The sequence below is a fragment of the Adiantum capillus-veneris genome, chromosome 19 (assembly GCF_014529385.1).
Source record: "Adiantum capillus-veneris isolate H3 chromosome 19, ASM1452938v2, whole genome shotgun sequence".
Taxonomy (NCBI): domain Eukaryota; kingdom Viridiplantae; phylum Streptophyta; class Polypodiopsida; order Polypodiales; family Pteridaceae; genus Adiantum; species Adiantum capillus-veneris.
Window position 1 is genome coordinate 112,861,859 of NC_140949.1, and position 27,380 is coordinate 112,889,238.

General features: G+C 44.6%; 1 protein-coding gene across 2 annotated transcripts; it reads right to left on the minus strand.

Annotated features, from left to right (window-relative positions):
• Positions 1–24,981, minus strand: SNX1 (sorting nexin 1). 2 transcript variants are annotated; one of them, XM_086491132.1, is made up of 12 exons: positions 24,823–24,981; positions 24,615–24,740; positions 23,812–23,947; positions 23,603–23,742; positions 23,454–23,528; positions 10,647–10,806; positions 10,425–10,558; positions 9,996–10,064; positions 922–1,001; positions 769–829; positions 439–688; positions 1–320 (listed from the first exon to the last, which is right to left on the minus strand). In XM_086491132.1, exons 1-11 carry the CDS (start codon positions 24,832–24,834, stop codon positions 461–463), a joined length of 1,221 nt encoding a protein of 406 aa, XP_086347258.1. In that variant the 5' UTR covers positions 24,835–24,981; the 3' UTR covers positions 1–320; positions 439–460. The 2 variants fall into 2 exon arrangements, with proteins under 2 accessions (XP_086347258.1, XP_086347259.1); XM_086491133.1 differs by having other exon boundaries at positions 1–331.
• Between the last annotated feature and the right edge of the window lie 2,399 nt (positions 24,982–27,380).

Sequence of the window (27,380 nt, forward strand, 5' to 3'; positions counted from 1 at the left end):
TGAGCAAACACATTCATTAAAGCTTCTTTACACCATCAGATAGTTCCAATTAGAATGGACAGCGATATGAATTCATTCTTATAATTTATAAAATCTAATGCACAAGTGTCAGTAAGTGTAAACATTACTTCTACTTTTTACTCGAAGTTCAACTTTATTTTCGACCTGACACTGTTACAAGTGTGCAAATGTCTCGTAAGCTGGCAATCCTGAAGCGACCAAGCTTCCTAGTCCAGCGTGTATTAGTTGAACCATTGCCTGATCCACATATATGCCCTACCGGTCCGACCAGCTGCCAAGAAATATTAAGATCTCACCTGCTGCCAAACGTCTCAAAACAACCAGCCAACAACATATACTATCAGCTTCGCTATTACAAGCTTCCAGTACCATTGTAAGTCCCCCCCCCCCCCCCCAAAAAAAAAAAAAAAAAGATACCAATGTGCTCTCTAAATCAATGTCAGCTTGGAACTGCAGTGCTCTGAGGATAGCAAGTCTCAAGCTTTGGCAGGAGAGCACGCCACGCATCTGCAGTATCACTTGCTAGTTGCCCTTGTGTTCGAGCAAACTCGTAGAAAACAGCACTCAGATCACGAGTTCGTTGTTCCTGAAACCGTATTATCTCTTGCTGCATCACTTTTATAATCTTTTCGAAACGCTTGCGCGCTTCTTCACTTTGCAGCTTAGTCTGTATCATACCAGTAAAATCTTATATGTCAACCGATATAACATGATTAGTACAAACACAAGAGCGTGAAAAACAGGTACCTCTTTATAGTCGGCCTCCGCTTCCATGACTTTATCGGGTCTTATAAACCTTAGCTTCTCTCTGCGGAAGGTGGACAGACCTCAAGTCAATGCTCCAAAACAGGAGAGAACGAAAAAAATTCACAAAGGGCTTGAAGGTCACCAAGACTATACAAGTTTATTTCCTTTAATTTCGCCGCCTCTGACAACTCCCTTTGTTGCCTGAAAGCTTGTGCTCGATCTGCCATTACTGTCTGCAACATCATTCAGAATAAGCCACATGCAACCAAGAATTCTTATCCTTAAAAAAATCGTTATCATCAATCAACCTGGCAATGAGAAATCTTGTACAAATCATCCACATTCATTCCATGATAATGGGTCCTTACCTAATGGTACCAGATTCGTTCCTTTCACATTTCAAGTAAACCATGCCCATGACCATCCCCACAATACAGTGCATTCATAGAGCATGCAGTTCAAAAGATCACACATTAGTTCACATTGGACACTGTTTCAATCATTCAATCTAGCCATCTCATTTAGTCCAGAACTCTTGATGCCCTCTCTTTACAGTTACAGATTGCTCACTCCAGCTCCCCTATCCGACTTCCTTTCCAGGAGCCAAGAGGGGGTGTCAGAGTTCAGGCATCTCTCTCGATTCGTCTAGTCGGTCCCAGTTTCCCCCAGGGACAGGTGTTAGGGAGTGAGGGCTATTTTGTGGCTGTGTCCGTGCAGTGAGAAGTAGGTTTCTCATGTCGGAATATGTCAAGCCATCTTTAGCCTTGGATTTTGGCTTGGTTCCATGACCATTAAGCTCCTGCAGGCTAGGGGTATTTTTCCTAGCCTTGTCAGTATTTTTCCCATCGCCTATATGGCCTCCAGGGCTTTCTTTTCCCTACTTTCTCCCTGTTTCCCATTTCACCACGTCGTGGGGGCTAGATATGTGTGGGTATAAAGGTGTGGGCAGCGCATGTCACAAAATGGTGACGTGGCAAACCCTAACACACACACACACACACTCTCTCTGCAGGGCTGGAATGGTGACATGCCTGCTGGAGTAGCTGATGTGGCTGGCAGCGTACGGCAGGTATGCCACGTGGCAGCAGTACGGACGTCCGCGAATTACGGCGCCTTTTGCGGGCTGATTCAGCAGCAGCTTTTGCTGCTTTTCCTACGCAATGGGGGAGAGAGAGAACCTTTTGCTTTTTTTCTACGCAAGAGGACTTGAGAGAGAGAGAGAGAGAAACTTCTTTTTTTTGCTTTATTTTACAAGCAAGAGAGAGAAAGAGTTTATTTTTCAAAAGCTTTTGGATTTTCAGCTTTTGGGGCTCTGCTTTTGGCATCCCTTGTACTCTTTAAATAAGCAGGCAGGGAGCATCTGGACGCAGAATCTGAGTGTGCGCCTGCTCGCACTCTTGTACTTTGAACACAGATTAATACAAAAAGAAATACTGAAAGGGGCGCCAATCTTTGGGGCCAATATCTCTAGGCACGGAACTCAGCCGGACTAGTGTCGAATCAACTGTGAACTGTTTGAAGTGATTTATTTGTGGTGTCGTGGTAGATTCTTGACTTGGAGTGTCCAAGTCTGTTACAGTGGTATCAAAGCACGGTCGATTTCTCTTCTGCGGGAAATTCGATCCCAATTTATTTTTTCCACGGCACCTATGGCTTCAGGCAAAGATCAATCGACTCCCTCTGCATCCGGAGATGCAGGAAGGGATCACAACGAAGATTCAGGCAAGGAGTATAGCTCGCCTCGGCCTACTCAAGCAAAGCGTCAGGAGATGGAGCGTCGACAATTGATCGGCGATGCAACAAAGATGATGCTTAATTTTGCCAAGGACCCGAAATTGGCAAAATATATGAGCAAGACTTCTTTCGAGGAGGTGCACACACAGTGGCAGAAGACAAAAGTCAACTTCCATTCAGGAGTTGATGATGAGTCATGCGAAACGGGGTTTTGCCATTCACTCAGGCAGTTTGACCTACGCCACCGATGCAATCATGACACAAAAGGCTGAACAGACTCCGACAAATGAAAGTAGAAAGAGGAAAAGCAACTCAGAAAAGAAAGATGCACGACCCAAGCTTACTCCTCGGGAGAGAGCTCGATACATAAGGGAAGGCAAGTGCTTTGGATGCGGGTAAACTGGACATATCTCTGCGAAGTGCCCTAAAAAGGCACAGAAAGAACAAAATGACAAGGACGACGAAAGGCCTGAGAGTTTGAGAGTAGCTGAGGAACGTGGAAGAAAAGGCAAGATGAAAACAGAACTAGTTCCAGATTGCATGGGTAATGATCCCAGCACGATGGACGAGAGTACAGAACTTTGCCGAGCTTGGGGCAAAGAGAAAGACCAAGAAGCCCTGATCTTCTTTGATGGAGGAGCCAAGGCCAACTTCATTTCACCGGAATTGGCAGCGCGGCTCGAGATCACTCCCGATCGGATGGGACCACTTGCGGAGACAGTTCTAGCGGCACCCGGCAAGGACGTAGCCATTACACCTGTCATTGGCAAACTTCGGCTACATTGTCAGGGGTATTTGGGGCATGAGGATTTTTACATAATGCCTTTGGAAGGTTGTGATGTCCTCTAGGAATTCCCTGGTACCACAAGAACAACGCCGTGGTCGACTATCGGGCGAGGACAGCGGCATTGACCACAAAGAAGGGCAGAACCATTGTACTTGATATTAAACTTAAGGGGGAGTCTGTCCCTATTGTATCGGCTTCGGCCATTTCAAAGTTAACGAAATCCAATCGGTTTGTTAACTCAATCTTTTTAAAAGAGTTGAGTGATAAGGATAGGACAAGTATGTCTGAACTTGATAAAGAACGCCAAGATTTTCTCCTCTCTCATGCCGATTGCTTCTCAGAGGGCCTGCCAGGTGAGTTACCACCTGCTCGTCCTAAAGATCATACCATTGATCTGATACCTGGAAGCACACCACCGAACCGGCCACCTTACCGTGTGAGCCGAGCCTAGAACAAAGAGATTATGAACCAAGTGAAAGACCTCTTGGAAAAGGGTCTTGTCCAGCCTAGTACTTCACCATATTGCTCTCCAGTGTTGGTTTTGAAGAAAGACTGATCTTGGAGAATATCCATCAATTATAGAGCTCTCAACAAAATCACCATCAAGAGCAGATTTCCGATTCCTAGGATCGATGATATACTCGACAGATACAATATCCTCGTGCACGATTGATTTGAAGAGTGGATATCATCAGATCCGAATCGCGCCGGGAGACGTCTACAAGACAGCCTTTCGGACGACTTTTGGGTTATTTCAGTTTTTGGTGATGCCTTTTGGCTTAACCAATGCTCCTGCGATATTTAACCGGATGATGGACAGGATTTTTCAAGAGTATAGACTATTTGTTGGCACTTTCTTTGACGACATCATTGTTTTCTCCAAAAATGAGGCAAAACACAGAGATCATCTACTTCAAGTCTTTCAATATTAGTAATTACGAGATCACAAGTTAGTGATTAATGCAAAGAAAAGTGAATTTTTCCTACCTGAGATACACATTTTGGGACACATTGTCTCAACAACAGGAGTGCAGATGGATCCGGCCAAGATAGAGACTATCTGTGATTGGCCCAATTTGAAGAATGTCCATGAAGTTAGAAGCTTTTTGGGATTGTCTTCGTACTACAGGCGGTTCATTAGAAAGTTTGCAGAGGTTGCTTCCCCTTTGCATATCTTGACACAGAAAGAAGTCACTTTCTCGTGGGGACCCACAGAGGTGACTGCCTTTCAGACTTTGAAAGAGAAATTGACTACGGGACCAGTTTTGACTTTGCCGGACTTGCAGAAATCATTTGAAGTATATTGTGATGCTTGTGGTCGTAGTCTAGGTGCAGTCTTAATGCAAGAAGGCCATGTCATTGCTTACGAGAGCCGATTGCTCTCAAGGCCGGAATTGACAGCACAGATTTTATGAGAAAGAGCTTTTGGCAGTTATCCGTGCTCTTACTCAATGGCGCCATTACCTACTCAGAGCGGATTTTACTTTCTTTACAGACCATCAGAGTTTACGCTACTTCTTGTCACAGGAGCAGCTATCGAAAAAGCAGATGCGGTGGGCGAACGTCTTTGTCACAATTTCACTTCCAGATTGTCCATGTACAAGGACAGAAGAATTTGGTGGCAGATGCTTTGTCTCGGAAGCCGTTGGTTCTTGCTATTTCCGCGATTCACCATAGGAGCTTCGAGGATATGGTCGATCAGTATGCCACGGATACAGATTTTGCAGACATTTTCACACGGATACGAGATGGGGAGACAGTAGCAGGATACATTCGGGATGGCTACTTGATGAGGAAAACCATGTTGTGCGTTACACAACCGTTGAGGGAAAAGGTTATGACTGAATGCCACTGTCCGCCTTTTACGAGTCACCGCGGCATTGCTACCACCATGAAAGGGTAGAGAGATATTTCCTTTGGCCGAGACTCAAGAAGGATGTGGACGAGGTTGTGCGCAATTGCTTGGTATGCCAGAAGGTCAAGTTTGACACGCATAAAACGCAAGGATTGTTACAACCCTTGCCCATACCCACCCGCCCCTGGGAAAGTATAGCAATGAATTTCATTTTTGATCTCCCGAGAACACAGAGTGGTCACGATGGTATCTGGACTGTTATTCATAGATTTAGCAAGCAGGCTCGTTTCATTCCAATAAAGAAAACAGTCAAGCCGGATCACTTAGCAAGATTGTTTGCGGCCCAGATCTTTAGATTACATGGCCTGCCCGAGATGATTGTCTCTGACAAGGACCCCAGATTTACGAGTTTGTTTTGGAAGGCAATTTGGGAGAAGATTGGCACGCAGTTGCAGTTCTCGTTATCTTTCCACCCGCAGACTGACGGGCAATCTGAGATTGCCAATTCAGTGGTTTTAGATTTATTGAAGTCTTTTATCTCGTATCAGAAGACTCAATGGGAAAAGTATCTACCTTTGGTGGAATTTGCCTACAACAACACGATACATTCTTCTACGAGGAAGGCGCCATTTGAGATTATTGAAGGTGCTGCGAAGGTTCCACCCTTCCTAAGCACGAAAGATAAGATTTTTGAAGCTGATGAGTACACGTGCGACTTAGACACGGCTTTTGCCAAGGTCCGCGAGGCTTTGCAGAAATCTTAGGAAAGACGGAAAAAGCCAGCGGATTGCCATCGTTGCGATTTGAAATTGAAGGAGGATAATTGGGTGCTCTTACGTTTTGAGAAGGCACGCCTGAGAAAGAAAAAGGAAAAGGAGAGGCTTTTTCCAAAGCTTATTATGCGATACTATGGACCTTTCCAGATCTCTGAAAAGATCAATGATGTCTCTTTCCGACTGAAACTGCTTGACACTTATAGATTCACAATGCATTTCATGTGAGTCTCTTGAGACCTTTTAAAGGTGATGTGCCCGAAGATGGGGAGCCCGATGAGAAACCCGAAGTGGAAGAAAACGAGGAGATCCTTGTTCCTGAACAGATTTTGGCACATAAGGGCAGAAAGAATAAGGGTAAAGTACGAAGGCGGTTCTTGGTTAAGTTCAAGAACTATCAGGCGGTTCTTGGTTAAGTTCAAGAACTATCCTGCATTGGATGCGATGTGGATGGAGGAGGAGGACCTAGCAAATACTCCTCAGATTGTGAACCTTCAGATTGTGAACCTTTACCTTGAAGCTTTTGGTTTAGCATAGTCTACTCCAAATGGAACCCAGAATTCAGCTTGGCCGGAGATCTGTTGCAGTGGGTTGCACAAGAGGAGAGTTACTCCGCTCCTTTGTCAACGGATGCCTCGAATCTTGAATACTGGAGTAACTGATGTCTCTTTGAGCTTCAAGGATACTGAGAACTGACAGTATTCTACTGTATGACTTTATGAAATGGAATTCCTGAATATAAAACTGATTTGTTCTCGACTTGTTTTTAACTGCATGTCACGTGACACATCCAACCCTATGTGTCAGTGGACAAGCTACAGCATGATCAGGGTTCAGTTCAATCCAGTCAGTCTAGAATAGGAAGTGATCTGGCACTTTGTGAGTCTATTCATAGACCGTGCATGCCCAATCACTTAGTGTATATGCATATCCTCTGGTTGCACACAGCATGATCATCAGTATTCCCTTAAGAATCCATCAGATTCAGTCAAGGGAATTTTCCAATGCATTTAGCCTATTTTCCCTATTTTTGGTATTTTTCACTTATTATTTTTAAGTGACTTTCCAACAAAAGTAGGTAGGGCAATTTTGCTAAGTTAATATATAAGCAAACCCAAGTTAGCACTTTCTGGCAAAAGAGGCAGCAAGAGCACCGCTTAACAGGCACCTTCTCAGTAGGACCCCAAGGACTTCTAGCGTTTTTGCTCCACAACAACGTGGCTAGCGTTTTTGGACAAGACACCACAGATCAGCCAGCGTTTTGCATTTGCAGAGCCACGGCGACAAGACCACATCGTTTTGGCATCTGCCAGCAACCTCAGAGTTTTGCAGATCTATCGCGACAAAATCAGCCCTAGGACCAGCGTTTTCAGTTTTCAGCAGTTAGACATCGCAGATCAAGTCCCGAACCTCGCAAATCTCACCTTCCCGCAGCAATTCCTCGCCGCACGGTCAGTTTCCACAAGGTTTACAGTTTCAGCCCGGAAAACGCAGATTTCAGCATCTACGTTTTCAGCGCGTCGTCGTCGCATCGTCGTCATCGACATAGAGTCAGAATTCAGCAGATAGAACATTTGCAGATTTCAGCCCATTGCGTTTCTGGACAGCAGTAGAAAGAGGGGAGGTATGTCACAAAATGGTGACGTGGCAAACCCTAACACACACACACACACACTCTGGCAGGTCTGGAATGGTGACATGGCTGCTGGAGTAGCTGACGTGGATGGCGGTGTACGGTAGGGATGCCACGTGGCAGCAATACGGACATCCCCGAATTACGGTGCCTTTTGCGGGCTGATTCAACGGCTGCTTTTCAGCTTTTGAGTTTAACAGCTTTTGGGGCTCTGCTTTTGGCATCCCTTGTACTCTTTAAATAAACAGGCATCTTGTACTTTGAACACAGATTAATACAAAAAGAAATATTGAAAGGGGCGCCAATCTTTGGGGCCAATATCTCTAGGCACGGAACTCCGTCGAGCCAGTGTCGAATCAACTCTGAACTGTGAACTGTTTGAAGTGATTTATTTGTGGTGTTGTGGTAGATTCTCGACTTGGAGTGTCCAAGTCTGTTACAGGGCACAGAGGTGGTGAGTGCGCAGAGTCCCTATGGTGCAGGGCGCTCCCGGGCAAGCCCTGGGAGGTGTGTGAAGGGCAGGGTGGGACAGTATCCCTAACATTGTTGTTGGCTGCTCCCTTCCCCTAGCGTTTTTCTTCACCATGAGTAGGGCGGCACCGCCCAGCAAATGATGGGCAACAGAGGCATTCCCCTAGCATTTTTCTTCTCAAAGCATCTATACGTAGACGATGTGATCACCAGGATGCAGAGCACCACAGTAGAGGTGCAGGCACCGGAGAGGAGGTTCCATGCTCTCTGCTTTCCCTCTTTCTCCAGATCTGTTCTCTTGCTAGGAGGAGATACCACCAGAGCCCGTCTTTCACAAGAGGCTAGGGCAGCCCATGTGGAGACCGTGTAATTGGTCTCGTGTGCAGGAGCATTTGGCGTTGCCAGTAGCAATCGCAATTGTGTGTACCTCGGGTCTATCCAGTTGGCATGTCACCAGACGACCCTTGGTCACTTGTATGAGCAGCTTGTTATCAGCATGGAAAGACTTTCCCAAATCTCTCTCTCTCTCTCTCTCTCTCTCTCTCTCTCTCTCTCTCTCTCTCTCTCTCTCTCTCTCTCTCTCTCTCTCTCTCTCTCTCTCTCTCTCTCAGATGTCCTATCTCTTTCTACCTCAGTAATCTCTCTTCTCCACAAGTGTGCCTTGTTCATGTTGTCACAAACTGCTGACGTGTCAAAGCCCTGAAGAATGGAGCCGGCTTGCACATGCCGGCCAAGGGGCCTAAACCCTAAGAAGAACAAGTAACAGAAGAAGTCCTCCTACCAACTTAAGGGGACCCCGTCCAATGGGGCCCCAAGTGACATAAAAGGATTAAAATAAAGCAAGACCCACACACAGAGAAAGAATTGCGTAGGAACTGATGACGTGGCAGATTTTTGGAAATTACACTGACAGTGCTAACATGGCAAGCTATACAGTTTTCCGCGTTTTGCGTTGACTGCTGGCGTGGCAGTTGTACGAAATTCCATGATTTACGCTAGCAGCTTTTTGGCATTACTTTTGGACCATAAGCTTTTGAGTTTGAAGGCTTTTCATGTAAACTGCTTTTCATAGGCCAAGGGCCTTTAAACATGTGCTAAGGGCTCATTCTCTGGCATGCTTCCCGGAGAAGGTGGAGAGTCTGGAGTACCGGCTTGTACTGTGTTGATGCAATATAAAGAAATACCGAAAGGGGCGCCAAGGTTTGGGGCCAATACTCTCTGGGGTGGAATTCCACCACTCCGTGTCGCGTGTCGTCTCTCTCTCTCAGTTCAGTTGTTATTGAAGTGCTAAAAGTCTGTCCAGTCTGTTCTTTTCTATTGGCACGTGGTGCCCGTCTTGTGACACGTGTGTGTCATTGCAGGTGTTCTAGATCGGAGTCGAGGTGTCCACCGGATCACGAGCTAGTTCTCGTCTTCATTGCATCTTCCGCTGCCACATAGACCTCGAGTAAATAAATGAGCGAACAACTGCATGGATATAGGAGCCTTTCAGAAGAGGAGTGTTGAGTGGATCACACTTTCTCTCCTCCACCTGTGGACTTGTTGAAGTGACACCAATGGTAAATGCTACCTCTGAAGGAGTAACGGAAGACTCCTCTACCTAAGAAGCATCCTCAACTAGCTACTGATCACTGGTTGAAATCTCAGATGACTGCAGCTGAATCCACCATAAAGTTTTCTATCGGAAGGCTGCTGCTCCTCCTTGGTGACTGGGGTCTCTCTTCTGCGAAATACTAAAATAGCAATTGAACTGTAGATCTCTGTCTCTGCCTCTGCCTACCTGTTCTGCATGCATGCACAAAAGAACATAGATGATTTCTACTACTGAAAACCCTCTTGAAGATGCTCAAGTTGAGCCTGTCCCCACAGCCAATTCTTTTCCTACGAGAGCATACTTAATGGTATGGATTGCTTTTCAGACAACCCAACATAATAGTTTCCACAAAAAGGGGGCAAAAGGGGAGGGGGGGGAACCTTGATAGACTGTACAGTTCGCACATACTCCTTTAATGGTTCTTCAAAATTCATCATCAAATCTTGACCCTGAAAGAAACAACGTAAAATTATGTGTGAAATAATGAAAGATCTACATAAGATGTGTACTTTCATTCTTAACTTTAGCCTGTCCCTAACAAATTCCGAATAGCTTTCAGCAAAACAAACAAAGGATGCCTGAAGTCTAACTCTTTGGTTCATAATTAAGATGAATCGATAAAAACGAGTTCAGTTTTTACTTTGACAGTTTTTTTTATAAAAAAACATGCTATCATTATACGCATCGAAATTTTGCCATGCAAGATGCTCTTTTGATTACTGTATCTGTGTAAGCCCTGAGTAACATATCCTGAATTTTCTGAGGATGCAAACATGCCGTAGAGGAAAGCAGATGTAATGAATTTAAACCTGCTGCTGGAGTTTGTAGGAAAGAAACTCGGATTGTGAGCCAAGCTCTGAAAATGCCTTCTGTAGATTTGCATTCTCACAACTACCTAACTCTTTCATTGCCTTTCCAAAATCTACTAGAGCCTGGCCAAGCTCTGCAACCAACCAACTCAACAGTGCAATCACTTCGCTTTTCTTTTCAAAAAGAGAGTTAAGAATAAATTTCTGACAAATCCAACCAACCTTTGTGACGCTTGGCTAATCGAAAGGATTGCTTTTGAGCTTCTGCTAGGTGGTCCTCTAACTCAAAAATATAGTGCTTCAGCTTCTCATAATCTGGATCAGTTTCCTCGATAGGCTTATCCTTGCCAAGCACAATGTCTGTTACCTTTGACTGCACATCCTATCACAGTAGCCAAAAAAACTCTCATTTACAAGAATGCGCAAGGGCATAGAGATTATGCAGGTCTCGACAGTAGCCAAAAAAACTCTCATTTACAAGCATGTGCAAGGGCATAGAGAAATGAAGGTCTCCACATGCGATTCAAACACCCAGACTTACTTACTGGTAACTTCTATTAAAAATGCATAATATGAAAGATTTTTCCCGAAGGTTTCTAAGAGGTTCGCATATGGAGGTAGTGTGCGCACGGGCGGCAGCTCAGAGATGAAGGCATGGGGCCTCATGAGCGCTCAGCCATCCTTAGGCTCGCAAGAAACAAGGAGACGGAGGCACGTTTTCAACGCTTGGACACTCCAAGTGAGAAATCAATAGCAACACACGAACAATATCTGTAAATAACTGAACGACACGGAGAGAAAAGGAGAGTCAACACGGCACGGCCTCTGCGTCCAGATGCTCTGAAGAGTGAGGCCCTGAGGGCCCTTTTATTCTTACAAGGGATGCCAGAAGCAGAGCCCCAAAATCAAAAGCTCCTAAAAGCAATTGTTCCAAAAGCAATTGATCCCAAAATCTGCCAAGAGAAAAGCATTGGCGTGTTTTTTGGAAATCCGTACAACAGCCAGCGCAAAATCCGGCCCTGTCCGTACGGGATTGCCACGTACTGCTGGCCGTACTGCCACGTCAACATCTGTCTGACTTCCACGTCACACTTCAGTGTGTGTGTGTGTTTGTTCGGGGACCTGCCACGTCACCAATTTGTGACATACACCCCTCTTGAAATAACTGTAATCGCCCTCGATTACGCCTGCAAAACAGACAGAGGCCATAAACTGTCTTAGTAGACACTGACTGTTAGTACTGACGCACTAGACACGACACATCTAGCACATGTACAAAGACGACAGTCCCATCCTTTACATGACATCACAGGACATCACATGACAATCAATCACAGAAACATTCATTCCAAATCTCAAACCATGACTGCCAGCAACGTATTTAGTAACCACATCTAGATCCATTCCGGACTTCATTGATGTCGGGTTAACTAATCCCATATTGCGATCTTGTCTATAGAGATTTTCTTATTTCCGGCTCAAGCATTGTCGTGTGCAAGTAGTCATTCGCCTCGAGCACTGTCGTATGCGAGAAATCTTTCACCTCGAGCACTATCGTGTGCGAGAATTTGTCGCCTCAAACACTATCGTGTGCGAAAATCATTTCCGGGGATCCCAATCCATCACTAAGTTCATCGAATCAATCGTGATTCGTTATCAAGTTCATTCAAGAGTTGTCACTGCTCCATCTCATTCTTAATCCTACTCTTTTTTCCAGAATTAACAGATTCTTTAATAAAAGATTAGTTTTATTTAAAATTCAAAATCATCTTCCAAAAAAAAGTCTTGTTTCACAAATCCATAAAGCAAAATAATTCTAATTCAAAAAGCTATACCAGAACGAGTATCGCCTCGCCCTACTATTCTTTCAATATGCCAATCATTCTGATTCTTGTGCCCTTTTGGGACACTTTGAAGCAATATGTCCTTGTTCTCCACATTCAAAAACACTTCCCTGCCTTGAAATATTCATCTCTTTGGTCTTCTTTCAATGAAGGTCGTCTATCTCTTTGTCGATTGTTTCTCCTATGACTTGTTGAAGGTTCACCTGATGGGTAACCCAAATGTATAGCAAATCCCCGCTTCGCATGTCCCATCAACTAATGTATAGACTCGGACTTCCTTTTGAGACAATAATCTCGAATTTCTTTGGAAAGCGCACAACAAAATCGTTCGATCTGCTCCTTAAATTTGATCTTCTTAAAGGATGAAACAGGTAGAAAAATTTCCCAAAATCTTTCACAGTAAGAATCCAAAGATTCTGCCATGAAGAAATAAAGAGTTTCTTAAATTTCAACCACTTTGTCGATGCTTGTTTCCTTAACAACAGAGTGGACCTGTAACAGACTTGGACACTCCAAGTCAAGAATCGACCGCGACAGCACCAAATAACCACTTCAAAACAATTCACAGATCACAATAGATTTGAAATGGCCCGGCGGAGTTCCGTGCCTAGAGATATTGGCCCCAAAGACTGGCGCCCCTTTCGGTATTTCTTTTTATATTAATCAGATCAAAGTACAAGAGAGTGGGTCGGGATTCACTCTTAGACTCTACGTCCAGATGCTCTGAGAAGTGAGGCCCTCACCACTAATTTAAAGATTACAAGGGATGCCCAAAAGCAGAGCCCCAAAAGCTTAAAAGCAAAAGCAGATTCTCTCTCTCTCCCTCAAAGAGAGTCAGTAAAAAGCAAGTTCTCTTTTTCTCTTTCTTTCTCCCAAATCAAAGCGAAAAGCTGAGATTTGCGTCGCTCAGAATTTCCCCAAAAAAATAATAATAATAATAATAATAATAACAATCCGCTTACGCGATTTCCGAAAATTAGGATTTTTGGCAGAAATTAGGGTTTCTGTTGTCCGCCACGTCATCACTTTGTGACATACCCCCCTCTTGAAAGCATTGTAATCGACCGCGATTACGCCTACAAAACCGACAAAAGCCATAAACCGTCTTAGCAGACACTGACTGTTAGTACCTACGTACTAGGAACACACATCTAGCACATGTACAAAATCGACAGTCACATCACACGACATCACAGGACATCACATGACATTCAACATTCATTCGGATCTTAGACCATGATTTATCGGCAATGTAGCTAGCAATCACATCTAGGTCCAATCGGGACCTCAACGATGTCCGATTGTCTAACCCCTATTGCAACCATGTCTATTCGAGATCAATCAGACCAAAATGCTACAGTCATTTCGTCTATCAGTTCCTGCACTCACAAGAAGTCAAGAACAAATCAGTATCATAATCAGGAATTCCATTTCATAAAGTCATCTAGCAGAATACTGTCAGCTCTCAGTCTCAAAGAGACAGCAGTGACTTTAGTATCAAAATCGAGGCATCTGTTGACAAGGGAGCGGAGTGACTCCCCTCTTGTGCATCCCACTGCACCAGATCTCCGGCCAAGCTGAATTCTGGATTCTATTTGGAGTAGACTATGCTAAACCAAAACATCGAGGTAAAGTTTCACAATCCGAGGAGTATCTGCTAGGTCCTCCTCCTCCATCCACTTCGCATCAAATGCCGGAAAGTTCTTGAACTAAACCAAGAACCGCTTTCGGACTTTACCTTTCTTCGTATCGTTATGTGCCAAAATCTGTTTAGGAACAAGGATCTCCTCGTTTTCTTCCACTGCGGGTTGCTCATCAGGCACATCACCCTTAACAGGGTTCAAGAGACTCACATGCAATGCATTGTGAATCCTCCAAGTATCTAGCAGTTTCAATTGGAAGGAGACATCATTTATCTTGTCAGTGAGCTGGAAAGGTCCGTAGTATCGCATACTAAGCTTTGGAAAAAAGCCTCTCCTTTCCCTTTTTCTTTCGTAGGCGTGCCTTCTCAAAAGTAAGAGCACCCAATCATCCTCCTTCAGTTTCAAGTCGCGACGAAGGCGATCCGCTTCCTTTTTCTGTCGTTCTTGAGACTCCTGCAAAGTCTCCCGAAAAGCCGTATCCAAATCTCGCGAATATTCATCCGCTTCAAATTTCTAATCTTTCGTGCTCAGGAAGGATGGAACCTTCGCAGCACTTTCAACAATCTCACATGGCGTCTTCCCCGTCGAAGAGTGTATCGTGTTATTGTAGGCAAATTCCACCAAAGGTAAGTTCTTTTCCCATTGAGTCTTCTGATCCGAGATACAAGACTTCAATAAATCTAAAATCACTGAATTGGCAATCTCAAATTGCCCGTCAATCTGCAAGTGGAACGATGACGAGAACTGCAACTGCGTGCCAGTGTTCTCCCAAATTGCCTTCCAAAACCAACTCATAAATCTGGAGTCTCTGTCGGAGAGAATCGTCTCAGACGTGCCATGTAATCAGAAAATCATCGTGATCATTCTGTATTCTCGGGAGATCAAAAAAAATGAAATTCATTTCAATATTTTCCCAGGGGCGGGTGGGTATGGGTAAAGGCTGTAACAATCCCTGTGCTTTATGCCTGTCGAACTTGATCTTCTGGCATACCAAGCAACTGCGCACAAACTCTTCCACATCCTTCTTGAGTCTCCGCCAAAAGAAATATCTCTCTACCCCTTTCATGGTGGTAGCAATGCCGCGGTGACCTGTAAAAGGTGGACAGTGGCAATCAGTCATAACCTTTTCCCTCAACGGCTGTGTAACGCACAACATAGTCTTTTTTCATCAAGTAGCCTTCCCGAAGGGAGTATCCAGCTACTGTCTCCCCATCCCATATCCGTGTGAAAATATCTGCAAAATTTGTATCTGTGGCACACTGATCGACCATATCCTCGAAGCTCCTATGATGTATCGCGGAAATAGCCAGAACCAACGGTTTCCGAGACAAAGCATCTGCCACCACATTCTTCTGTCCCTGCACATGGACAATCTCGAAGTGGAACTGTGACAAGATGTTCACCCACCGCATCTGCTTTTCCGAAAGTTGCTTCTATGACAAGAAGTAGCGCAAACTCTGATGGTCTGTAAAGACAGTAAAATCCGCTGCAAGTAGGTAATGCCGCCACTGAGCAAGAGCATGGATAACCGCCAAAAGCTCTTTCTCATAGATATGTGCTATCATATCCGGCCTAGAGAACAAACGGCTCTCGTAAGCTATGACATGGCCTTCTTGCATCAAGACCGCACCCAGACTACGACCACAAGCATCACAATATACTTCAAATGACTTCTGCAAGCCCGGCAAAGTCAAAATAGGTCCCGTAGTCAATTTCTCTTTCAATGTCCGGAAGGCAGTCACCTCTGTGGGTCCCCACGAAAAAGGTACTCCTTTCTGTGTCAAGGTATGCAAAGGGGAAGCAACCTCTGCAAACTTTCGTATGAACTGCCTGTAGTACGAACACAATCCCAAGAAGCTTCTAACTTCATGGACATTCCTCAAATCGGGTCAATCACGGATAGTCTCTATCTTGGCCGGGTCCATTTGCACTCCTGTTGCTGACACAATGTGTCCCAAAAAGTGTATCTCTGGTAGGAAAAATTCACTTTTCTTAGCATTAATCACTAATGTGTGATCTCGTAATGCCTGAAAGACATGAAGCAGATGATCTCTGTGTTCTGCCTCATTCTTGGAGAAAACAATGATGTCGTCAAAGAAAGTGCCAACAAATAGCCTGTACTCTCGAAAAATCCTGTCCATCATCCGGTTAAATGTCGCAGGAGCATTGGTTAAGCCAAAAGGCATCACCAAAAACTCAAATAACCCAAAAGTCGTCCGAAAAGCTGTCTTGTAGACATCTCCTGGCGCTATCCTGATCTGATGATATCCACTCTTCAAGTCAATCCTGCTAAAGCACGAGGATCCCTGTAACTTGTCGAGTATATCATCGATCCTAGGAATTGGAAATCTATTCTTGATGGTGATTTCCTTGAGAGTGCTATAATCGATGCACATTCTCCAAGATCCGTCTTTCTTCAAAACCAACAACACTGGAGAGCAATACGGTGAAGTACTAGGCTGGACAAGACCCTTTTCCAAGAGGTCTTTCACTGGGTTCATAATCTTTTCATTCTGTACTCGGCTCACACGATAAGGTGGCCGATTCGGTGGCGTGCTTCCAGATATCAGATCAATGGTATGATCTTCAGGCCCTCTCAAAAGCAATCGGCACGAGCGTGGAGAAAAAAATCTTGGCGTTCTTTTATTCAGGTCAAAACATATTCAACCTTTATCCATCGTTCAGTTCTCCCAAAAGAATGAGTAAGAAAACTGAAGTTCATCAAGTACAATCTCTAAGCCCTTCATTTATCAAAGTCGCTTTCTCGGCCCAGTAGTCAACCATGGCATAGTTCTTGTGGTACCAAGGGATCCTGAGTAGAACGTCACTCGCGTGCCCTGAACACCCCTGTCATTGCAAAAAAGTTTGCCAATGCTCGGTGTAATGGCAACATCCCATCCGGGTGCCAGTCGAACTACCTCTGCCTGTGGCGTCAGTCTGTCGGGCGTAATTCCAAATCGAGCCGCCAATTCCAAGTGAAAAGAAGTTGGCCTTGGCTCCTTCAAAAGAGCTTCCTTATTCTTCACTTTGCCCCTAAAGCGGCAAAGTTGGTACTTTCATTCATTAGATTCGATGCAGGTCCCACGCTATGTGGTACCAATTCTGCTTTTCTATCTGCCTTTTCTGCCACATTCCTCAGCTGCTCTCGAACTCTCAGACTTGTCGTCGTCTTTATCATTCTGTTCTTTCTGTGCCTTTTTAGGGCACTTCGCAGAGATATGTCCCTGTTCCCCGCATCCAAAGCACTTCCCCTCTTTGATGAAGCGAGCTCTCTCCTCAGGAGTAAGCTTGGGTCGTGCATCATTTTTCTCTTGGTTGCTCTTTTTTCTTTCTACTTTCATTCCCAGAAGTCTGTTCGCCTCGTTGTGTCATAGCCTCATCTGTGGGGTAGGTCAGACTGCCAGAGTGAATGGCAAAGCCCCGCGTCACATGACTCATCAACTCCTAAATAGAAGCTGACTTCTGTTCCAAGAAGTGATCTCGGATCTCTGTAGGTAGACCCAAGGTAAACCGCTCAATCTGTTCTCTGAACGAGATCTTCTCGAATGAAGAGGCGGGTAGAAAAGAGCTCCAGAATCTTTCACAATAAGCATTGATTGTATCTTTCTTGGTCATCCGAAGATAGTTCCAAGCAGCTCGTACATCTAGTTCATATTCTTGAGTCAACCAAGAAGAAATAAAAAGCTTCTTAAATTTCAGCCATTTAACTGGCGCACTCTTGTTTAAAAGAAGCGTGGACCACCAAGTACGAGCATTCCCCTTAAAGTAAGAGGCAGCTCTCCGAATCTTGGAGTGCTCTGAATAGCGTCCTCCCGCGAAAGCGATGTCAAACTGCTATATAAAAGACAGCCTTCGAAGCATCTGAGTATCCTGAAAAAGTATCAAACTTGATCGAGTGGCCACCTTCCTTAAAACTCTCGGACTTTCTTGCTTTTATCTTCGAGAAAGTCATACTGGTTGGCTTTGTAAAAATTCTTCTTCTTCGCATAAAACTTTCCGTCATCGGAATCTGAGCCGTCTGTAGGTGAGTTCTCAGTAGAACTGTCAGTCTCTAGGCGAGATGTAGCCTTCTTTGCCTTTTTCTTGCCCTTTCCGAAGCTTTGTGTCTTGCTTCGCTTCTTGCTTTTTCTGTCTTCTTCGCTCTAATCCGAGGAGCTAGAAGAACTGTCAGAAGAAGAAGAAGAAGAACTGGGTAGGTCTTCAAACTTGACGCGCTTCTTCAATTTCTTTGCCTTGTCAAATGTCGACCAACAACCCAAAAATCCCAGGAAGTCAGTGCTTTTCTTCTGCTTTTTGCCGTGCTTTTTGGCTTTCTTTTGCGCGTCAAAAAGCTAAGCAATCCGTGCATCAACCACGTTCTCCAGTTCCTTCTCTGTATATTTCTTGGAGGCAAAAGGTTTCTTGAGAGCAGGCTTCGAGAGTGGTGTTGTGGTTCTTTGCCACTCCATCTGTACCTCTTCCAAAGAGGTATGGTTCATATATTTTGCCATCTTTGGGTCCTCGGCAAAATTGAGCATCATCTTTGTTGCATCGCCAATCAATTGACCACGCTCCATCTCTCTTTGCTCCGCCTGAGTAGGCCGAGGCGGGCCATACTCTCTGTCTGAATCTTCGTTGTGATCCCAGCCCGCATCTCCACATACAGAGGGAGTCGACTGATCATTGCTTGAAGCCATAGGTGCCGCGGAAAAAAAAAATTGGAAATCGGATTTCCCGTAGAAGAGAAATCGGCCGTGCTCTGATACCACTGTAACAGACTTGGACACTCCAAGTCAAGAATCGACCGCGACAGCACCAAATAACCACTTCAACACAATTCACAGATCACAATAGATTTGCACTGGCCCGGCGGAGTTCCGTGCCTAGAGATATTGGCCCCAAAGACTGGCGCCCCTTTCGGTATTTCTTTTTATATTAATCAGATCAAAGTACAAGAGAGTGGGTCGGGATTCACTCTCAGACTCTGCGTCCAGATGCTCTGAGAAGTGAGGCCCTCACCACTAATTTAAAGATTACAAGGGATTCCCAAAAGCAGAGCCCCAAAAGCTTGAAAGCAAAAGCAGATTCTCTCTCTCTCAAAGAGAATCAGTAAAAAGCAAGTTCCCTTTTTCTCTTTCTTTCTCCCAAATCAAAGCGAAAAGCTGAGATTTGCGTCGCTCAGAATTTCCCAAAAAATAATAATAATAATAATAATAATAATCTTGTCCTCATCACTTGAATCAGAAGAAGATGAGGTGTTCGAACTATTAGAAGATGAGGACGAACTTGGCAATCCTTCGAAGCGTACACACTTCTTCTATTTTCTGGCGTTTTCAAAAGTGGATTTTTGATCCAAGTAACCGGGGAGATTTGTTCCCTTGTTACGTTGCTTCAACTGCTTTTCCATCGGCTTCTTCGTATCCAGAATTTGGTTGATTCGGGCCTGGACCGCATCCTGGATTTCTTCTTCAGTAAACATTCTTGGAGTAGGAGACTTCTTGATCGCCAGTTTGATTGATGGCTGGGTGATTTTCTACCACCCACAGAGTATGAACTTCAGTCATCGCCAACTAGATCAAATATTTTGCAAATTGGGGATCCTTAGCAAATTTAATCATCTGCTTCGTTGCCTCGTCAACCTGCTCTCGACGTTCCATCTCTTCAAGTTCGTACTGAGTAAGCCGAGGTGGGCCGTACTCTTCCTCTGTTTGATCATGAGAATCTTCTCCTCGATCTCCTCCCGCATTCCCAGATGCAGAAGTCGACTGATCTCTGTTGGAATCCACAAGTGTCACGAGAAAAGGATCGGATTTCTCGGTAGAAGAAAAATCGACCGTGCTCTGATACACTGTAACAAACTTAGACACCCCAAGTCAAGATTCTACCGCGACACGAGAGACGATCACTTCAAATACTTCACAACTTTAAAATTCACAGTTCAATTTGGTCGACACGGTCTGGCGTAGTTCCGTGTCAAGAGAGATTGGCCGCAAAGATTGGCGCCCCTTTCAGTATTTCTTTTATATTAATCTTTGAGCAAAGTACAACTCCCGCAAGGACCTCTGCTCTCAGACTGCGTCCAATTGCTCTCAAGAGTGAGGCCCTGAGGGCTCTTTTATTCTTACAAGGGATGCAAAAAGCAGAGCCCCAATATCAAAAGCTCTCAAACTTAAAAGCTTCTAAAAGCAATTGTTCCAAAAGCAATTGATCCCAAAATCTGCCCAGAAAAAAGCATCAGCCTTTTTCAGAAATCCGTACAACAGCCAACATAAAATCCGGCCATGTCCATACGAGACTGCCACATCAACATGTCAACGAAATTTATGGGGGTCCGTACTGCTAGTCGTATTGCCACGTCAGCATATGTTCGCACTGCCACGTCAACACTTCAGCGTGTGTGCGTGTTTGTCCGGGGACCTGCCACGTCACCAGTTTGTGAGTCTTGGGGACCTCATGAAACACATTATACGTATCGCCAAAACTTGAACATGAAGGCATGACACAGGCCAACATCCAACCAAGACCTCTCTCTCTCAGAGATGGTTTTGACTCGTTAGACAGAGTCATGAGATATCAGGATCAAAGATGTCTCGGATTATTCCTACTTGAGATTCAGAGACATAGAGACGCTCTATTGAATGGGCAAAGACAGAGACAGTCCCAGAGACGCATCTCAGATTTCTTCAGTCTGAGTACCACAGAGTCAGAGGGGACACCACCACCAGAGAGCTCGGTTCCCACCCATACACACATCAGCGGTACTCTCATTGATCGAGCTACAGAGTTAGGGAGATCGAGACGACCGCGACTGAGGAGGGGAGCCACGCAGCACCGGCGGAGATTGCGGCAGAGGATCCACAGGATTCTAGCACGACACCCAGAATGTCGATCGGGATAGGCTTCATGCTACTGTTATATTGTATCATGGTGACACTTATCCCCACTTTGTACCTTTATGGTGATACCATTGCTCAGCCTACCAGCCACCCATAGGAGTCGGTAGCACTCCTATCAGTTCTTTGTTTGTAGTTTTCTTGTTTGTACCCAGACTTGGTACTAGACTCATCATTGTAATCAGTTGGTCTCATAGGTCATTTTGGCCTCTTGTAGACGTTAATATATCATTTCATTTCTCTCTCTCTCTCTCTCTCTCTCTCTCTCTCTCTCTCTCTCTCTCTCTCTCTCTCTCTCTCTCTCTCTCTCTCTCTCTCAAAGTACAAACACCTTACATTCTCCTTCTGCTTGAGTTGGGATCACTTTCGATTGAGCTTATGGACATGCAGAGAGTCGCTAAGTACATGATAAAAATGCACCACAACTTGCGACTTCAACTTCTCGAATTGCATGGAAACTTGCACAGAAAATTCGCAGCAAAAGAACAATTCATCGAAGACATAAACTAGAAAAACCACAGAAACTTGCATATAAATCTTCAAAGTCAAAGGACCATTGACCCATCAACCACCCACAACACACCATACTTATCAGCCACGGAGAACTCCAAAACAAGAGAAGAAAACAAAAAAACGGATACAATATATATACCTAGATGAATCTAGTATTAGCCAAGATTTACCTTTTAACAGAAAGAGCAAGGTATAGACTCATGGTAGTCACAATAACACTCACACCACAAGTCACTTATCAACTCCCCACGTTTTTTTTGGTCCCATGGGTCATATTTGATCTTGAAGGATGATAACAAAATTACCTAACCCCCCCCCCCCCTCTCTCTCTCTCTCTCTCTCTCTCTCTCTCTCTCTCTCTCTCTCTCTCTCTCTCTCTCTCTCCGCAAAAAGGTGGGGCTTGGCCCTTTGCATTACTTAAAAATCGACCATTGGTCGACATACAAGAATTATAGGATCATGGGGAAAAATCCCATAATAAACCACAGGAAATATCTAGAGATCAAGATACTTTAACCAGGTAGTGAAGTGTAGTTGAATGGATAGTGATCAAGTCTACATGGATCTGCCCAAAGCTTTGTCCACCTCGGGCGATGTAGCGAAAATCACCGTGTCTAGTGTTGTTTATCTGACAAATATAAAGCATCCAAAATTGAACCTCTTGTAGCTGCTCCCTGAAGCCAAGGGACTGAGAAGCCCCTAAGTCGTGCCTCCACAATCATCCACATCCATTCTACCATTTCCTGATGATGAACTCTAACAAAGGAAGCGGATCTACTGCACAACCAAACTGTAAGAGAGGCAGGGGGGACCCACTGGCTATCCACCTCAAAAGCCAAGGGAAGGTACCAAGATGCACTTCTCTCTGATCAAACCATTCCCCAAGGCTTCTCTGAACTGACTCTCAAACAAATCTGCAAACTATCTGATCTCCATAAAGTAATTGGCCTCAACAATCGTCTGCTCCTATAAGATATCATAAACAGTCTCCCTACCTGTTGACAGGGCATTGGGGACAACTAGGGAAATTAAAAAGGAATTGGCAGACTGGCTGGCTGTACGGAAATCCGCAAATCGCGTTGGAGATGCTGACGTGGCTAGCTGCACGGATTTCCGCAAAACGTGCTGGCTGTGCTGACGAGGCAGGCCGTACAGAATTCCACATAATGCGTTGGCTGCTTTAGCGCTAGTGCTTTTGGAGCCACGAGCTTTTGAAAGTGGAAGCTCTTCATGTACTGCTTTTCCATGGCCAAGGACCTTTAAATAAGTCCCCTGGGCTCTCTCTAGCTCACAAGTGCTGACGAGCTCGAGGCAAGTTCCTTTAAAGAAAAGATAGGAATGAAAGTACCTCTGTCTAGTGAGATGCTCTTCTCCACTTCGCCTTCATCCGAGCCAGCTATAGTGTATGAGAGCCGTTCTCGTGACTCTAGCGTAGGTGCATCCCACCAGGCGACCGACGGCCCCTCTTTGAGAGAGAACATTGATTCGGTCACCAATTTTGTGTTGAAGATCTTCCGGAATAGCCATTAGAGGTGCCATAAAACTTTGAGAGTAAGCCGATGGAAAAAAACCTTAGGCCAAAAACTTTACCTTAACCTTTCTCTTCTCACCTCTCAATCCGAGGAGAATGAGAATGGAGAACCTTGCCCTGTGGCAAAGGTGGGTGCGGCGGCTTCTATACGGGCTTGGTAGGTGTGGCGGCTTATGGCAAGTGGTGGCGGGATAGGGTAGGAAAAATGGTTTGGGGGTCGGGGGGGGGGGGGGGGCGGGGGGGGGGGGGAGGGGAGCAGGATAGGTGTGACGAGTCAGGGCAGGGGGTCAACAGGTGTGGCGGGGAGGGGCCAAGCGGGGCGCGTTGGGGCCGAGCAGGGCACCACAGAGGGACCAAGCAAGGCGGCGCAAAGCAGGATCTGGCGAAGGCCGCCTGTGCAGAACAACGCAAGGGCAAGACAACAGGACAGGAGGCCAGCGAGGGTGAAGTCACAGCTCTCTCTCTCTCTCTCTCTCTCTCTCTCTCTCTCTCTCTCTCTCACACAGACACACACACACACAGACACACACGCGCACGCGCACCCGCACATGTGCCTGTACATGCACACACCAGACACGTTATACAAGGGAACATGATTTTATGCTCACCAATATTCAAATACTCACTTTAAACATCTGCATGAAATCTCCAGGTCTTTTCTGGAAAACACTTCCTTCTTGTGCTCTAGCTCTTTCTCCAGCCTGCAACAAAGGTTTCAATTGAACAAGCTACTAATTTTGCAAACTTTTTGTTTGTCAAGTGCATGTGTAATTACCCAGACTTCCTCATCCGCTTGTAAAAAATTTCGCAAATCTTCACTAAGTCGTAAATGTGGATGATTGGCAACACGGTTTAGAAAGACGTCCAAAGCCCTTCGGCGCAACTCAATAAACTCGGCGCTGAATCGAAATTTCTCTGGAGCAAAGGAGTTAATTATACCACGCAGACAAATAAAACTAGAATCTCACATGCTATTGAGCTTACCAACAGCACTTTTCTCAGGTAAAGGGGGTATGAAAATGCCTTTGTACTTCTCTGCAAGACGTTCTTGAAGCCATACGAAGTCATTATATCGCCGTATGACTATCTTCTCTGGACCACGATAGTCCGGCAAATTTGTCTGCAAAAATAAATGGTATGATTCACAACACGTTTATTCCCTACCATTCATGACAAAATGTAGATGCAACACAAGTGAAATCGCACATCCTAGACAGCTAATGCACTATCCAGCTTACATTTCAAAAAATAGAGTGTCATAAGCTCCCGTGTATAGTTCAAAGCAAAATACACATACTTGATAAAAGCTCGGCTTCCAAAAACTAGACCTTGCACACCAAAAATCCAGTGAACTGTCTCTTTGTACTGCTTACAGGTCTGCACCATCATCTTAGAAGGTAGCAGACCTATAAGCATTAACTTATCCAATATAACCCCATGTAAATCAAGACTTCAACTGAAAAGAGGCCATAGGAAGCCACCATGCAACCATGTTGGTCGTACTACACAATTGGTGCTTTAGTCATGGCATGCCATTGGCAACAACCAAGTCTGATGCTTAGTAGCCTAACTTGTAAAGCTTGAAGAAAGAATGGGGCCCTTGAGCCCAACAAGCCAGAAGCCTTGAAATTACAGCACACAAGCTCTCTTACTGTTGATCAAAACTGCTGGTGACGCAGCCAAATTCTTGTGTATACAATGCTATTGCATCTAATGGCATGAATAGAAACATGCACCATTATTAGTAAATACCACACACATCGCACGCCTTGGAAAGCAGGAAATACCTTGGTGCTGACACGGTAGGAGATGTATGCTTGTACACCATTGCCAAGCTTGACGGGGTCTGAGACAGAGACGGTGAGGAAAGGGGGTTCCGTACTAGGAGTAGGACCTGCAAGCGAGCTTCGTTGCTGCAGAGGGAAGGGTGAAATTCAAAAGATCAATCGCACAAACCATGAAACGAATAGCTGAGAGAGAGATTCGGTAGCTTACTCTCGATATCATGGTGGTGAAGGAGCAGATCACAGACGTCGCACGGAGAAGATATCGACCTTACTTAGCAGCTTCATCTGCAGATGTACGAATTTTCAATAAGTTTCCGACAGATTTATGATTTATAAAACTTAACTGGTCACGCTTGGGTAGCCTTCTCATGTATCTATAGCAATTTGCAAATAAACAATAATCAAATTTAAAAACACGATAATCATATCAACTCTTACTTTACTGTCTGCATTGCCTAATTTTCAATAAACTGACAGGAACCTCTGCTGATTCCGGTTCAATTTAAAGTTTTCAATCAAAAATAGTGTCAAATACTATTTTTGAAAACTTCAAAATGCAGTTTTATGTAGCTCATGCATAATGTATTTAGGCACTACAAAAAAGTAATATACTCACTTACTGCCAAGATTCTCTCTTCGCTAAAGCACTTCTAAGGTCGCAGCCACCCGTGTGATACCTTCCTCCAAAAGTCCCCTCCCCCCTCTATAGACAACACTAGTACGACCGGTCGCCTTCGGCGGCCTCTCTCTCTCCCCCTCTCTCCCTCTTTATCACGTGCAAAGGAGCTTGTTTTTGTTTTGGACTTTAGCCTTCGGGTCGTAGATTGCGACATGTGTAAAAGGCTCCCCCTTCCGCCATATTATGTTAGTAGATGACCTTCCTCCAAGGGCCCCAATCTTACAATCTCTTCATGGCTTCTCTCACCCATGTCAGTGTCTTATGTCACATGCAACCTTCCGTTCGCATTTGATCAAAGCAACACAAAGGTTCTTTCTCTCTTCCCAAAGAGTGGGCTCCCTCTCTCTCTCTCTCTGAGTCGTAGCCTCCCTCACTGAAACTGTCAAGGCGGCCCAGAAGGAAGGCCACGAGGCACCACTAAGAAGAGCCTATTTCGCGAGCTAGAGAGAGAGAGAGAGAGAGAGAACGAGAGACTGTAATGGAAATGGCAAAATATTTCTTTATTGCAGTTGACAGGTGACAAAAGCATAAGTGATCGATGAAAAAGGATAGCATGTTTCTTGATATCGTATCGCAAAAGAGCTCTATATGAGCTATGGTCACTTTATGTCCAAGCGGACAGTTTGTGATCACTTTGAGTATTCAAGAAATCTACAAATAAATACATGCAATAGGAAAATGTTCACACTTGCACGGGGGAAGATTGCACCCAATGCTTTATGTCATTCTTCTCTTCTCTCACCTCTCCTTTCATCGTGCTTGTGTAGCACTCCGCTCTAGGAGGTGCACCGGCATGTCCTCTGTGTTGTCAAGCCGCTTTGCAGGCACGGGATGAAAGATGAGAATTTGTATGCATTTTGGAGTTTTGACAATCTTATGACTGTGGGTTTTGGGGCCTTTAAATGAGGTTTTATGCTTTGTAGTCCGGGCGAGGAAGATATGGGTAGTACAAGAATATTCGGGGGTCGCTTTTGTCATTCTTGGACCTGCCTTGAGATGTGCGCCGAGAAATTGAATCAAGTTTAATAGGGATTTGCTTGCTAGTGCATGGAAAGGGCTAGAGCAAGTGCTTTACAGGGCTCAAATCGCGCATTGACTGCTCAACTTATGGCCGGTTCAGTTCTCTTACCAGTCACGGACATCTATGAGTAGAGAAAATTGATGTGAATGCAATCAAAATGTTGTGCTCGGCATTGGTTTAGTCGATATCTGAGCCAAATTAGGGGCTTGATAATGCCTTGGTTGATATGTAAGCCGAATGTTATGCTTGGCAGTGTTTGGGTTGATATTTATGCTATATGTGATGCCTTTACAAAAGCACAAGCGCGGTTCTTAAAGTGCTTCCCATCCGGAATGACATCACTTGGAATGCATTGATTGAGGATATGACCAACGTAGTTGTTGCAAAGAAGCTTTATAATGTTATAATCGGATGCAAAGGGAAGGACTTTCTCCAAATGCTTTCAATTGTGCTTGCACCTTCAGCCTTACATAATTTGTTAAAGGCAAGTGGCCTTACGAAATTCGTTGATATGGGCGAGAGGATTAACAAAGAAATTGTCGGTTTGGGGGGGGGGGGGGGAGACATGTTGTGCCTACATTGCAATGCTTTGGTTGATATGTATGCCAAATGTGGTGTCCTCATGAAACTGGGCAAACTTGCCTTATACAAGCAAGAGTAAGAGAGAAAATTCATGATGAGATTTGGGTTTGTTGGAAACTTTGTGCTTTGCAATGCTTTGGTCAATATGTAAGCCAAATGTGGTATATCGCTTTTTAAAAATAAAAAAATAGATTTCAATATCCACTTCATGAAATTTTGGTTCAGAATGCTTGTTTGGCAGTGTTATAAGGTTTTAAAATGAAAAGCAAAGCCGTTTTCATGCGATAGGTAAGATGGACGCTTCATTCAGTTTTGGAATTCTTTTTTTTTCAACTCTTTTTGCTTTTTTTGGTGTTTTTTTGCAAAAAAGCAGGGTTGAATCCTCAATCTACGAGTCTCGGAGATGTTGTGGTTCAATTTTGTTTAAAAAAAGCTTTTTGGACGTTTTTCACGCTATTTTTAGCTTGTCATGATTTTTAGTACT

Excerpts from the sequence above, each read along its gene's own strand:
- SNX1 (XM_086491132.1), bottom strand. Across the intron at positions 830-921 it reads AAATTAAAGGAAATAAACTT|AGAGAAGCTAAGGTTTATAA; the intron begins GTATAGTCTTGG and ends CACCTTCCGCAG. Across the intron at positions 689-768 it reads CGGAGGCCGACTATAAAGAG|ACTAAGCTGCAAAGTGAAGA; the intron begins GTACCTGTTTTT and ends GGTATGATACAG.